Raw genomic sequence first — 16382 nt, forward strand, 5'->3', positions numbered from 1 at the left:
CATTAAATCCGGAACTCAAGCACCTCAGGTTCTTAATAAATACAGAGGTGTACAAATCGCTCCAATGAATTGCTCTATGTTCCTGGGCTGAGAAGTTATTATCGCATGTATCTAATTGTCACTTCTTTGTATTTTCCTATGTTCTTGTTATCTTAGTGTGGTCTCAACACCTGTATTTCCTCCTGTATAATTAACACTTGACCTGTATTTAACATCACGCAAGGACTCATCATAAGCTCCGCTTGTATATAAGTATAATGAAAGAATAATAATAATAATAATAATAATACTATAGCTTTGCAATCTTGATTTTTTTATTTTTATTTTTTATTTTTTTATTTTTCTTTTATTTTTTTTTCTTTCTCTTTTTTTTTCATTATTATTTTTTCTTGTTTTTATTTTATTTTTTTATTTTTTTCTTGTTTTTTATATTTTATATTTTTTTTATAATTAAAATTATATAAATTATAATCTGTGTTTAGAAAAGTAATGATATTTGATAATACTCTCTATTGAATTTTCAACAAATGAGTACTATATTATAATATTATGTAAGTGAGAAATGATTTTATAATCTCATTTAATATCATTCTTAATAATGAAATCAGAATAAAAATATAACTAAGAATTCAAACATATTCTTTATCTAAGATTAGATTTTTATTTGAAAAGTGAATCTGAGATCTTTAATATTTGAAATAATGTGATTTGATATTAATGTGATGAATATAAACTATGATCAGAAGTAATGCTTTTAGACAACATGACAACTGTAAAGTTTGGTCCTGGTCCCAGACACAGTCACACAGTCAGTCTACTGCTGATTATGTACTGAATACTGTTGCCAAGGTATCTTTTTGTATTTTTCTGCCAGAGATGGGCCAGATTGGGAAGGGCGGTACATGGATGGGACTTGGCGTTGATGTTTGGAACATCGAAGACAGACAGGGCTTTCACAGTGATTGCTCTTCAAATATCTTCGCAATCACGGGTCGGGGATCTTCCAAAATCAAGAAGATTGGCGCATAGGGCTAGGTCTCTTCATCTTACAATTTGTATGGCAATTGGACCCGGGGTTGTGGTGTGGTAGGGGTGGACGGGAGATAGTCCCACACTTTGGTTCACGTTTGGCTGGATAACTCCACCACCACACGGGGTATGCAGTCGGCGATGGGGTCAAAATGCTCGTATGATCGAGGGCTATTCGATGGATCTATCGGCGGGTTCTTGTTCGAAAGATTGAGCGAGTTCGTGGTGGGGCGGTTGGTTGCTCTGTTATATAACTTATTCATATTGACTCTCTTAACTAACTAACTACACTAGTTACTATAAAGCCTCAATCGACAGCCTTCCCCCCCGGGAATAAATGTCCTAATCAGTACGTCACCGGGCCTATTACACTTATCATGAACATGATGAAACTGATTACTTTCTTAAGAACTTAAAAAATCAATTATTAAAACATCAAAGAATCAACTACTCTGTAATTGAATACTATACTGAAAGAAATGCAATATTTTTCATCAATGAAAAAAACTTCAGTTTCGTATCAACTGTAAAAATATTATCTACTGCTACAGTTTTTAAAGTTTTTTTATAATACTTAAACACTGTAGCATTCTACATCATAATATCTGACAGAAGTGTTTTCAAATATATACACACTTTTAATAATAAAGAAAAACTTGACTCAGCAAAGAAAATCAACAGTGAATTAATTATATTTACTGATATTAATGAGATCCGCATTCATATAAATGAAATGAAATTGAATTTTCAGAATGTTTATTACTTATCAGCAGTTTTCTATAATTTCTTAAGTTTTAATTAACTTGTTAATAAAGAATTTGACTTTGAACTCTTTTGAAATAAAAACAGATATATTATTGATTTTGAAATAATTAATAAATATAATTAATAATTTTATACAGTGAAAATAAATCATTGTGTTTATTTAATTTATAATATATGTAAAGCTGCTCTAGCTATAGTTATACAGATACTTTCAAATTATATTAATATATTTTTTATATAATATATTTATCTAGAATATCTGAATATTACTAATATTTAATAATTGATAAAATATCTTATCTCTGATATTGTAATTAAAAGAAGTATGAATATATCATTCTGTGAAACTTGTAAACTTATAAAAGTAAAAAAGAAAATCTTGCAGACTTTTATAATAAGAGAATATATTCACAGTACTCATCTGTATTTTAATATTGTAGATAATAGTAAATTCTTTAATACTTTTTATAAATTCTCTTTTTCTTTTCAAGACTACAGATATCTATTTTTTTATAATGAATAATATTATATATTATAAAACTGTTTATTTTTTTAAGAACAAAGATCAGCTATTGAATGTTATTGATTTTGTAAGAAATCCCGCTTCTTGCGGATTCTTTACCCCTATTCCTATCTCTCGCGTAATTAATAGGGCTAGCGGCCCTTGGCTACACACCACTATATAGACTGGAGTTCGCGAATACTATTCATAACTGAGCTTGAATACTATTATACATTTGATCTCTACATTTTATCTTTCTACTATGAATACTTCTAGTAGTTAATCATACATATTACATCAAGCTGCAAACACCTGAATAATCACCTGTAAGCACTTATTCTTATATTTCAAGCTCAGTCAGTCAGTAATCACCTGTTATGACTGAAAGAACTAGAAACTCACATGCTTTCATCTCTGTAAACTCTACTGCAGACACTCAGAAGCAGTCATCTGAATCATGAATAATCTCTGTAAAAGAAGTTTCAGAGAACTTATCAATCACTTATAGAATATCATTCTCTGCATCTCAGACAGAAGAACTCTCTGAACTTATAAATAAATCAATCTCAGTGAAGAATATTCTTGAGTATCTTCTACAGAATTAAGTTATTTTTCTATAAGAAATGCTTACTGTCTGTAAACACTCTTGAACTGAGTTTCTAGATATGATCTTCAGAGACACTCACAAATTAAAAAGAAACTTTCTTAAGCTGTGATTACTTAAGATCATCTATCAAATCATAATCTATAAAAGCTTTTACAAGTTTGTATTTGAAATTGACTTACAAGCTCAGCTGTGTGATATGAAAGATAAAGAAGCTATCATCTATGTGATAATAAGCCTCTATTATACTGAAGTCAAGAACTGGCTGAATTATCTAGAGAATGATTATAAGAGATCTCACTGATCTGTTCTCAAGATTTATCTAGAGAATAAGTTAAGAGACTCTGTAAGCTGAATAGAGAATATCTGAACTGTAATTATCAATATTAGAAAAAGAGATAAGAAATCTGATAAAGACTACTCACAGTGTTTTATAAAATTATGATGTGAATTTAAATCTGTGAAAACAGGGCTCTGAAACAAGACCTGAATAATGATATTTATAAAGAGACTGAATAAAGATATGCAGAACAAGCTCATTGAGTAAGACTCTAAGTTCTTAACTCTGAAGAAACTAATGACTCTTATTCATTGCTTATAGATCACTGTGAGAGTCACAGATCTGTAGAGAGTGAATCATCAATCAGCTCTGTAAGAGTCAGAATAACAGAGAACAGATTTGTCAGAAAAAGATAATAAGATATAGAGAGATTCATGTCTGACTGCTGAGTAGAGAGAGAGAGCTTCATAAGCTCTCATGAACAGAGTATATAATAGAGAGATTAAGAAAAAGAAACTCTGCTTTATCTGTTCTAAACTAGAATATCTTCATATAAACTATCTGAACAAATCAAAATAGAAATTTAAGAAGTTATGAACAGAGTCAGTAACAGCCTTCTTAAGAGTCTTGAAGCTGATACCTGAATCTATTGCTCTCTCAATGAAAATACTTGCTTACAGAGAGAGACTGCACTGTGATACTGCTACTTCACAAGCATGAGAAGTATTGATAAACTTAGAATCTCAGGTCACTGTAATGTTTCTAAAGCTCATGAAGTGAATAAGCTGAAAGATGAAAACTGGAAATCTGCTCTTATAATAAGCAGAGTGTGAGAACTCAGATCTGAGAGCTGAGAGACTTATGAGAGTCATTTTTGAATTGTAAGATCTCTCTGAAATCTGAAGAAGATTTACAGAAACTGTGATTATTATGAATATTGCAGATAATATGTACTTGAGACTTGTATAACTTCAAAGATACAATCTGCACATAGCTGTTCATAAGTCAGGTTTATACTTCTGATCAGTGTTGACAGACTCACTTATAAAGATAGAATCAGTTGATGCTGCAGAGTTAATTAGAGAAGACAAGCTCATCTATGTAATGACTTTACAAGTGTCTGAGAGTCTTACAGTCATGAAAACTGAGCTTCAGATATCAGAGAAATACTGAGATCTTGCAGAGATGTTCAGCTCAGCTAAGGCAGCTGAGCTTTCTTCTCACTGTAAGAAGAATCTGATAATAGATTTAATAGAAGAGTAGAAACTCTTCTGAAGATTAATCTATAAGCTCTCTCATCATGAGACAGAGGTCTTACAAATCTATATGAAGAAGAATCTGAAGAATGACTTCATTCAATCTTCACAGACCTCTGTGAGAGCTTCTGTGATATTCACAAAGAAGAAGAATAAAGATCTCAGATTGTGTGTAAATTATTATAATCTGAACTTCAAGATAACAAAGAGTCACTACTCTCTGTCTCTGATTGAGAATGTGATCAACTGTCTCACAGAAGCTGTTATATTCACACAACTGAATGTGATCAATGTATATACATGACTGTGAATACAGTCTGAGAATGAATGAAAGACTGTCTTTAGAACTGCACTGAAATTGTTTGAATATCTAGTGATGTCTTTTGATCTGACTAATACTCTCACAGTATTTCAGTCTTTCATTAATAAAACACTTCATATATATCTGAATGTCTTTGTGATAATATATCTGAATGATGTGATGATGTACTTCATGAAGAAGAAAGAACACACTGAGCTTATATGAAGTGTGTTGAAGATCTTAGATGAGACAGAACTGTATATTAAGCTCACAAAGTGCAACTTCAGTATCTGCTGAATTAATTTTCTAGAATATGTAATCACTGCAGATGATATTCAGATGAAATCTTCACAGATTGAGACTATTCTATCATGATCAGAGTCAACTAGTATTCATGAGATTCAGATCTTTCTAAGCTTTGTGAATTTCTATAGACAGTTTATCTTTGCATTTGCAAGAATCTTCTTGACTCTTACAGATATACTGAAGAATGAAAACAAGAAGAAGTTATTCTGTAAATGAAGAATGAAAAGATTGTTGAGAAGAGAGAACTGTGAGAACTTTCTTATCTCAGAAGCTCACAGAGTCTTTGTAAGATTGAAACAGATATTCACAGATGCAGTGATACTGTTTCACTTTGATTTCTTACTCTTAATCAGATTGAAGACAGATGTCTTCTTCTTTATAATTTCAGAAATAGTCTTATAACTACAGTCAAATGAGAACTGAGTTTCAGTGATCTTTTTCTTATGAAAGATGCAACTTATGAAGATCAACTATAACATTTATAATCAGAAGCTTCTTATAATAGTGAAATTCTTTTATCACTGATGTCACTACTTCAAAGACCTTGTGACAGTGATTACTGTTAGAACTGATTATAACAGCTTATAACAGTTTACTTCAATCAAGAAACTCTCACAGTGACAGATTCACTGAGCTCAGAGACTGAGTGAGTTCTGATTCAAGATAGAATATATTAAGGAAACTAAGAACTCAGCAAATGAATTCTCTCACAGGCTAGACTATGTTAAGAAGATCAGGATGACAGATACAGAGAGACTAGAGAAGATAGAAAAGCTTCACAGAATACTCAGACTGAGTGTTATAAAGAGATTGACTGAAGAGTCTCTCAATTCTCTGTGAAAGAAGAGAGAAGAGAAAGAAAAGAAGCCTGTATAACTACTCTCTATAACACTGAGAGTCAACACTCTGAGAATCTTCACAAGAATTCTTGAAGAGAGTATCTATAATCTGAAGAGTTTACAGGCTTTGAGAAGTGCTGTGAAAGATCTGATATAAGAAGAAACAGAGTATAAGTCTTTATAAGATCTTCTATTCAGATTATCTGAACTGCAACTGAAGAATGAATATACTCAGTATATTTAAAAACTGCTTACAGCAGAGATCAATTCTGTAGAAATAAAGAATTGAAGAGACTTAAATAATCTCTTATGAAGAGAGAGCTGAATTTATATGCCTGTGAATAAGTTTCTATGTGTAGAACTTATTAAAAGATATCATAACTCTTCTCTAGCAGGTCATTTTATAGATACTAGAACTCATGAGTTGCTTGCAAGGAAATACTTCTAGTCAAAGATATGAGAACTTATAAAGAAGATAGTGAATTCTTATACTGTTTATCAGAGTTCACAGATAGTACAGTTCAGATTATATAAAGAACTTACTTCTCTACTCATTCTGCAGAAACCTTGAGAATAGCTAGAAAAGAATGTTCTTGTGAGCCTCTCTGAAAGCAAGGACATATATAATGCCTGCTTTGACAGTGTGCTGATGATAGTGAATTACTTTATTAAGATAGCACACTTTATACTCATCTGTAAGAACTTGAAGTCAAAGAATTTAACTTATATCTTTATCTGTAATGTGATCTGATTGTATGAATTGTCTGTAAATATTATCTCAGATAGAGAATCAATCTTTGCAGAAGAGTTCTGATTTAATCTGATAACTATACTAAGAATCTTATGAGATCTAAGCACAGCTTTTCATCAATAGACAGATAATCAGATAGAACATCTGATAAGTATATTGAAATAGTATCTGTGATACTTTGTTAATTACAATTAGAATGACTGAGTGCATTGATTATCACTTACAGAGTTTATATATAACAACTTAAAACATGTCAGCATAGATAAAACTCTCTTTGAGATGCTCACTGAGACTCATCTGCAGATAATCTTAATTAATCTGTAAGAGTATACTATAAAGTGTGATGATGTCTGTGAACAGACTGAGAGAATTTAGAAGATCTGAGAGAAAGTTCACAAATTCTTGAGAAAGACTCAAGAGTATTAGAAGAGATACTATGACTCTAAGTATATTATAAAGAGTTTTAAGAAAGATAATAGAGTCTGACTGAGTTTAGAAAATATCACTATATAGAGATCTAGTAAGAAGCTGAATCTCTTACAGACAGAGTCTTATAAGATTATGAAGAAAGTTAGCTCACAGTTCTATAGATTGAAACTGCTATCTAAGTTACAGATATATAATATTTTTTATATCTCTTTACTTTATAAATATAAGAAATTCTCAGAAGAGAATTCTGTGACTCATCACTCTATTCATAAAGTATTAGAGAGTGAAAGAGAATATCAGATTAAAGAGATTATTAACTTAGAGAAGTAAGATTATAAGCTCTGATTCAAGGTTCAGTGATAAGAATATTCTGACAAGATGAATGAGTTCACTTGAGAATTATTCAGATAGATAAGATATCTGTAGAAGCTGAGATATGACTTTCATACTATGAATTCTGATAAGTCAGAATGATATAATCTTTACTAAGAATCTGATTGTGATAAAGATATTAACACTGTTATTTATAAACTCTAGTCTATAAGATGATGAGTTTCTACTGAGATGAACAGTCTACAGTATACATAAGAAAAGAAGAAATCATATTCTTATTAAAGCTAAAAAACAAGAAAATAAACAGAGCTATAAACATAATTTGAAGATTAATAAAGAAAAAATAAAGAAAACTCAAACTCATATTCTCAACATTTGTAATATTTAATCTTCTCACAACTATCAATTTCTCTCTTCAAAGAAGCAGAGAGTATTATACTTATAATACAGACAATTGTTGCATTTGATATGAAGACTGTCAGAAATGCACAGACTTCAGAGAAGTCAGATATCAGAGTATGTATAGTTGTGACAGAGTCTTGAGAGCTGATCATCTGTGTGTGTGATCAGATATCTCTTATAAAGCTGAGTCTGCTTCCTCAGTTATACTGAAGTATTCAGCTTGAAAATAATTGAGATACAGAGAGAGAGCTCATCTGCTCAGATCAACTTCTGTTATAAATTCATGACATTCACATTGTCTTAATTACTCAGATTTTGCAGGTACTCAGAGATTCATCTCTCATTGACAATGAAATTGTGAAAATGCGCTGCAGTGTGAGAATTATTGATAGAAAATCTAGATATATTCACATATGCCTGGTCAGAGATTGTGTGAGCAGAAGAGAGGTGATTATAGGCTCACAGAGCTGCAGAAGACACTGACAACATCAGAAGCTTTATAAGAAGTATTAGCTAGAGTCTGTAAGGAATTACTTATGAGAAGACTTACAGCAAAGAAAGAGACTGTGCTGCTTGAAGTCAGAGACTGGCCTGAGAAAGAGATGAGATGAGCCACTGACTCAAGATCAGGTGCAGTGACAGAGCTGAAAGAGATGAGATACAGTTGTGAACAGCAGTGTCTCTGCTTCATCAGCCAGTAAAAAGTGATCAGAGAAGTCACAGAGATACTCACAAGAAGCTCAGCAGTGATCAGACATTATTTGCAAAGATGTTGAAATTGAAAATTTTTATTCTTGAGAAGTTCTTGAATCAATATACAGACATTGTCAGAAACACTCTCTCTCTGTCATCTGAATGAAAACACTTCACAGATGAATGAGAATACTCACAGTTTATGAGAATAAAAGCTGTTATGAAAAAAGAGAAAAGAAGATGAAATTTCACAGACAGATCTGAAATAGACTGGCCGGCGAGACCATGAATTTTACATTTGGTCCCATTTGGTCTGGTCTCATACATTTCTTGACGTGAGTCCCACCAGGACCAAGCCTCAAAAAAATCTGAAAATGAACCATTTCTGAGAGAAATGGTGTGAAAAATGACCAGATTTAATTCAAGAACAGTGAAATGAGAGTAATTTTCCAAGATAAACTGTGAAAGATAATCATTCTTTCAAAATCAGAATGAGACTGAGACTGAAGATCAAAATCAGTCTCATTCAGTTCATTCAGTGATTGCTTATATAATCAGAATTTGATAACAATTATTGATAATACTCATGAAACAACTAAATACATTCTTGTGCAAGTTTATTCTTCACTTTCTCATGAAAACTACACTTCTCTGATATACTGTGATCAGAGATATTAAACTGTCTGATAATTTCATGTTTTATAATCATGAGTTTCTTGATTGTTTCTTCTTATAATTGTTCTCAGTGATAGTGATAAATATCTCAACTTAAGTTGAACTTTCACTTCATTCTCATCTCTGTCAATAGAATTGTCAGAATATCACATGTCATCAGTGTAACAGTTGAATATATACTCTCAACAATTTTTCATAACTCTAGAATTGATTTAACATGTAAATTCATCAGATTATCTTGAAGATAGCAGTCAAGTTCAGTTTTACAAGCATGTAGTTTTGTCTGATTTTCAGTTGCAATCAATGTATGTAAGTTCTGTTTCAAAGTTAGTATTATAGTTCTATGTGATATAAAGTGTTATCAAAGATCATTACTTACTAGAGAATTGTATTTCACTGTCTTCACATCTCAAACATCTGCTCATTTAAATCTCTGATAGTTGACATTGTAGTAGTCTCAGACTAATTTGACATATGAGTCTTATTCCTTCTCTGTTCAATCTTGAGAAGTGTAAATGTTAACTCAATAGAAGAGATCTAGTAGAGCTGCTATAGCATAGTACTCTGCAAAAGATTGTTTCATTTTGCTGTAGTAATATGCCAGTTTATTCCTTGCAGCAATAATAGTCTGCACTATAACATCATCTCAGACTGAATTTCTTTTTGAGTGATTCAACTGCTTCTCAAGATGAGTAAATAAACTGTTATATATTCACCAGGCTGACTGCAGCATTGATGTACAAGTGATTGAGACTGTCTTTATTGTCTTATAAAACTGAAACAGTAAATCAATCATATATTTCAACTGAGTTCACTTCATATCAGAAAGTTTCAATATCTGAATCTTTTTCTGATCAGAGTGTTGTACTCAATGATTAATCATCTGACACAATTAAAGAGTCTGAACAGTCATCTCATATGTTGAACTTCACTGTGTTCTAACATTCTGTATCATATTCAGTGATGTGACTGATTTATTTATTTATTGAATATCATGAAATCATTATTGTTATTTAGAAGAGATACAAATCACATTAGCAATGTTTCAAATCTATGATATTTAAATTATTAGTCAATCTATTCAAGATTAACAGTAGCATTATCAAAAAGCATTATCAAAAAGCAATATTAAAAAGTGTTGTCAAAAAACATTATCTTTTGCAAAGTAAATGTAAAAGTTACTTGAGTAATCACTTTCATCTCATTCTCATTTCAAGAACCAGTCATCTCATTATTCTTCATCTTGATGTTAAGATTCTTTATCAGTGTTTGTATCACAAGTTGAACCACATGAGCAATGCAGGAAATATGATCTTATTTATCATTTCAGGAATGCAAAGCCAATTTTTGCTTCAAGCTCTTCATCATAGTGTAGTTATTCACAGTATTATCAGTTGTAATTGTAAGAAGACTAGGACTAATATCTCAATAGTCATTTTTAATCACAGTTATTAATATCTCTGTCATATAATCCTCAGTATGACTACTGATCAATGATTCAAATTCAATTAATGTCTCTCAATAAGTTCAGTTCTCATCAATGTAATAACATGTAACTCTTATAAATGCAAGATTATTTGTACTAGTTCATGCATTCACTGTGAGAGACACTCTTTAATGATTCTTCAACTCTGATTCTAGATGTTGCATATTAACTTTGTAGTATATCTTGAGATTGAACTGAAGACAGAATCAATGTGGAATATGAAGATTTGAATTAAGTATTTGAAGAAGTGTTCAGAATTCAGAGTTTTCAATTGATTGAAGAGAAAGATTCAGAGATATACATATGTAAAGTAATTATTCACAGAAGTTATCAGATGAGAGTTGTGAAATCAGAGTACTGATACAGAGTTGTTTTCACATGATTTTCTTCAAATTAGAAAGTTAGTGTTATCAAAAATTGTTATCTGATAGAGTAACTTATCAGCTCAGTAGTAATTTTCTGATTATTTTTCTTTTATTATCTGCATTCTGATGACTTCAGATGTCAGGAAATTTCTTCAGAGTCATGATCAGTTCATGATAAATGTTTCTGAATGAAGTTACAGTAATTGCAGCAAAGAGATGACTCTTCAGTAATCTGCAATGCAATCTGTTGATAATTATTCCATAGTTCATCTCAATGTTTGTGTTGAGTTTTTCATAAATTTCATGGCCTGGAATCAGATGTGAAGAATGAAGTGATCATTTATCATGATTGAAAGAGAGTATCCTGTATTGAATTATAAATAACATAGACTTTGTGATTCACAGTGATTTCTTGAAGAGTTTATGAATTTTCAATAGAAGTAAAAGAAATGAAAGAAGTGAATTCAGAAGATATGATAATAATTTGAGAAAGATGATAATTTATTTTCAATAACTGATCACTGATGTGTGTAAGAAGAATTAATATAAGAGAAAATAATCTTGTTTCTTAACTTAGTTATAATTTTAGTACTAACTCAGATTGAATATCATTGATGTATAAAAGTAAATAAATAATCTTGATTAATCTCTGTCATATTTCTTGAAATATATTAATATTGTGAAAGAGAGTATTATTAAATTACATTATCAGATGATATTATTAAAAATATATTAATATTGTGAATATTAATGTTGAAAAAATGTTGATACTTATATATTATAGTGATTTGTGAATCATGATAGTTAAATATATATATATATATATATCATTCCTGACTTGATTACAACTTGTACAATAATTTTTGAAAACTCAAAATCAATTTTAATTATTAATAATTAAAAACTTAAACTTACAACTAATTAATATAAAAAGAAAAAAATCTACTTCTTCTCTTTCTCATTCTTCTTATTATTCTTTATAATTCACTTCTCATTCTTCTTCTTCTTCTTCTTCTTCTTCTTCTCCTTCTTCTCATCTGAGATGATAATCATCTCAAAATCTCTCTTCACTGTCTTCTCAGAGAAGGGTTCTCACTGCTCTCTCTCAGCCAGGTCAACCTGTACCTCAAAATCCCACATTTCCTGGTCTGCTGCCTCGGGTTCCATCTCAGTGATAAGCAGATTGACATGCTCAGAGAGCAGGGCTGTCTTCTCAATGTTCTGAATCATGAAGTGCATTTGAGATCTGAACAAGGCCTCAATCCCCTTCTTCTCTGTCAGCTTCTGCTAATCAATTAGAGAACAGAAGCATTATCAAAAATTGTTATCTCTCAATAAAAAACTTATCAGTTTTGACTTCTTTATCTCTTACTTCAATATCTTCTCAATCTTCTTCTGCTGTTACTTATTTACAGTAATACTCTTTTTCTCTCTCTCTCTCTTCATCTTAATCTTAAATCATTCTCAGAACTTCTCCTGATCTCATCACTACTGCATGAGGCTCTTCACTATCTTCTTTTTCAATCTCTCACAGACAGCATCATCTGTATTATTTCTATACTTAGTTCAGTCTAAATCTATCAGAAGTGTTACTTAAAATCATTATCATTCTGCTCTCTTACAGAGCCTCTTCAAGGCATTATAACATGTCTTACAATCTGTCTCCCCGTGCTTGAACATCTTCTTCTTCTCTCTCTTCAATCTGTGACAGTGCTCACGCGCCTTGGTGGTCCGCAGAACTGCAGAATATTTGAAGAGAGATGACATGATTAGTTTTAATGAGTGTTAAGAGAGAGAGTGAAGGCAGGCAATGATATAATAATAATGATGATGATGATGATAATAATGATGATAATGATGATGATAATAATAATAATGATAGTGATGATGATGATGATGAAAGAGAAAGTGCATTAGAATATATTATTGACTTATCAAACATAAAGAGACAAAGAAACTATTAACAGCTTTCAGAGATGTACAGAAACAGCTACAGTGTTATATAGCAACATTATCTTCATTCAATACATGTACTATTGATATTCTTTGTATGCATTTATCATATAATCTATATCAGAGATACATGCAGAAAACAGATCTTTATTGCTAGAAAGAATGATTGCAGCAATTCTCTATTTTCATATTATAAAGATAAGTTATTCTCATTTCTTTCTTCTCTCTTTTCTCTTCTTCTTCAATCCATCACTAAGTTCAAGCTGATATGAAAACTATTAAAACACTCATAGAAACCCTCAAATTGAAGAGTATAAACTAATCAAATTTTAAATGCAGATGAATCAAATTAATTCAATAATACTAATTATTCATTCTTCTCTCAATAAAACAACAGTTGCATCTTCCCTCCCTCTTCTCTCAAACAAAACATGGCTCGCAAAAAGTGAGTACCACGCCAGGCCATAATGACCAACACAGCCCCAGTATGTAGAGCTGTATATACACAGTGCATGCTGAACTGAGAGGCTATGTGAGTTGCAAACTGACAGCAGCATTTCAGAGAGAGCTGTGCAGCGTGAGAAAGCTGCAATTCTCAGCCACATGTACAGAGAGTGGATCACTGCAGTAAGTACATGTACATTGCATGAAAGTAACACTTTTTGATAACACTCAGTCTCTGATATCATGAAAATAGAGTCTCTTTATGAGATCTGTTTTTATCAGAAGTTGAGAAATCTTATATTTCTCAAGATCATCTTCACATGCCTTGTCTGTGAAATCAATGAGAAGAATCATTGATTCCAGCATTCTGTTCTTGATGTTATTCAAGTGACAGTAGAGTTCACTCTGACCACACTTTTTAAGTGTATGTTTTCTAATTATTCACATTTATACAGATATATACTGATTATTTATTAGATAGTATTAAGACAATGACTCATCACAGCTGTGTTATTCTCACTGTGAGAAATATACAGTTCATAATGAACATTGTAAAGACTCTGAGAAGTGAGTATTTTAAGAATGCTGCAGCTCTGTGATCTTGATTTTTTTTGTTTTTATTTTTTATTTTTTTATTTTTATTTTTTATTTTTTTCTTTTTCTTTTCTTTTTTTTTTTAATGTGATTTTTTCTTGTGTTTGTTTTGTTTTTTGTTTTTTATTTTTTTTTATATTTTATGTTTTTTTCATAATTAAAATTATACAAATTATGATCTGTGTTCAGAAAAGTAATGATATTTGATAATACTCTCTATTGAATTTTCAACAAATGAGCACTATGTTATGATATTATATAAGTGAGAAGTGATTTCATAGTCTCATTTAATGCTATTCTTAATAATAAGATCAGAATGAAAATGTGACTAAGAATTCAAACATATTCTTTATTCAGAACTAGATTTTTATTTGAAAAGTAAATCTGAGATCTTTAATATTTGAAATAATGTGATTTGAAATCAATGTGATGAACACAAATCATGATCAGAAGTAATGCTTTTAGGCAATATGACAACTGTAAAGTTTGGTTCTGGTCTCAGACACGGTCACACGGTCAGTCTAATCTGGGATATTTATACTACTTTAGAGAGGTTTGCTTACACTGTGAGTGATTCTACAGAACAGTCAGATCACTCTAGTAAACAAGAGTAATTGTGAATCACAGACCTGAATCTTTCTATGTGACTACAAAGAGTGATTACAGACTGTGAATATCTTGATTCTACAATTCTACAGAATTGATGAAAGAATGGAAAATTCCTCACAATTCTACAGTGTCAAAGAACAATGATTCATGAGAATGAGTGAAAAATCAACTTGTGAATATTTCTCTTTAATGAGAATGATCTCACAGAGAGTGATTTACCTGTAAGATAAATCTATATAATGATTATACAAGAATCTCATGAAAATAATTAAGAGTTAACTGAAATCCTTCTGTATGAAAGATGTGAGATGAATCTGTATAATAGTCAGAGAAGAATCTGTAGGTCATAAAGAATCTCATAAAATAAGAAACTGAGTGATAGACTCTTTTTTCTTCACAGTAATAAGGGATTTTTCCTCACTGAGGTTTTTTATAGATATAAAGAGTTTTTAGTGAGTATCACTGCAGTGCTGAGCTGATTCTATGAAGTCACTCAGTGAAAGGCTTCACAGACAAAGCCTTAGAGAGGAAGAGATATGTAAGAAATTTCACTTCTTGCAGATTCTTTATCTCTATTTCTATCTCTCAAATAATTAATAGAGCTAGCAGCTCTTAGCTACACATCACTATATAGACTGAAATTCGCGAATACTATTCACAACTGAGCTTGAATGCTATTATACATTTGATCTCTACATTTTATCTTTCTACCATGAATACTTCTAGTAGTTAATCATACATATCACGCCAAGCTGCAAACACCCGAATAATCGCCTGTGAGCACTTATTCTTACAGATTTTCATTTTAAACATCTTCAGAATCTGAGTATAAAAGTTGTATTTATATGTTTTAACAGAACTGTTGAAATAAGTGATTAATAGATACAAGCAGTTCTCACTGAATTTAATGTTAAATAAGAGTCAATGAAGCTCTATGCTCTCAATTAAAATAGTGTAGTAGAACAGTTTATTCAAACAGTTATTTCAAAAGCTTGTTTTATAATAATACAAGTAGATTTATCAGTTAAGCTATAAGCAGAGACTGTGTTTACAGTGATACTATATATTAATATAGTTTTAATAAGCATTCTCTTATTCTTGAACACTGTTCAATTGAATAACTGAATCTCATTAACTTTTTATAAAGTATGAAAAGACAAGCTATTTCTGCACAGCAGTGACTTATGAGTAATTGAATCATCTGTTTATATTTTCAAAAAAACTTTTTGAAAAGAATATAATAAGTTTGCTAAATACAGTAAATAAATAATTTTGAATGAATATTACAGTGAAATAATATATAGAATATGAAACTTTGTAAAAGATAAAGTTATTCTATTCAACAGTGTGAAATTCAATAAAAATATCACATTATTATAATTAGTAAGCTCTGTGTTTGATAATTGCAACACAATTAATATATATTACACACTGACTGCAGATAATTTCACTTAAGTTAATTATTTGTTAATTTCTGCACTTCTGCAGAAGAAATTTCTCTCTGTATAAATATCAGTTAAAAACACTTCTCTCTCATCTGCTGTTATAGTCACAGACTGCAAAGTAAAATATTTTAGAAAAAAAATTAATGAGAAGTTACTAACTCATTTTAAAAAGTGTGAAATGTTTCTGAAAAATACTACTACTTCTAACTCTGATCTCTTAAAATTATTATCTGTTATTGAATTTCAGCTCTATTATATATTTAAAATATATACTATGTGAAGAGGCTCTGATACAATTACTGTAAGAAATCCCGCTTCTTG

General features: G+C 30.7%; 1 protein-coding gene across 1 annotated transcript; it reads right to left on the reverse strand.

Moving 5' to 3' along the window:
* Positions 1 to 12000: 12000 nt before the first annotated feature.
* Positions 12001 to 12255, reverse strand: BDCG_16813 (uncharacterized protein; the record flags this gene model as incomplete). Its single annotated transcript, XM_045426008.1, has 2 exons — positions 12001 to 12090; positions 12142 to 12255. The coding sequence occupies 2 exons, from the start codon at positions 12253 to 12255 to the stop codon at positions 12001 to 12003; spliced, it is 204 nt and encodes a 67-aa protein (XP_045275843.1).
* Positions 12256 to 16382: the final 4127 nt, after the last annotated feature.

The sequence above is a fragment of the Blastomyces dermatitidis genome (assembly GCF_000003525.1).
Source record: "Blastomyces dermatitidis ER-3 genomic scaffold supercont1.4, whole genome shotgun sequence".
Classification (NCBI taxonomy): domain Eukaryota; kingdom Fungi; phylum Ascomycota; class Eurotiomycetes; order Onygenales; family Ajellomycetaceae; genus Blastomyces; species Blastomyces dermatitidis.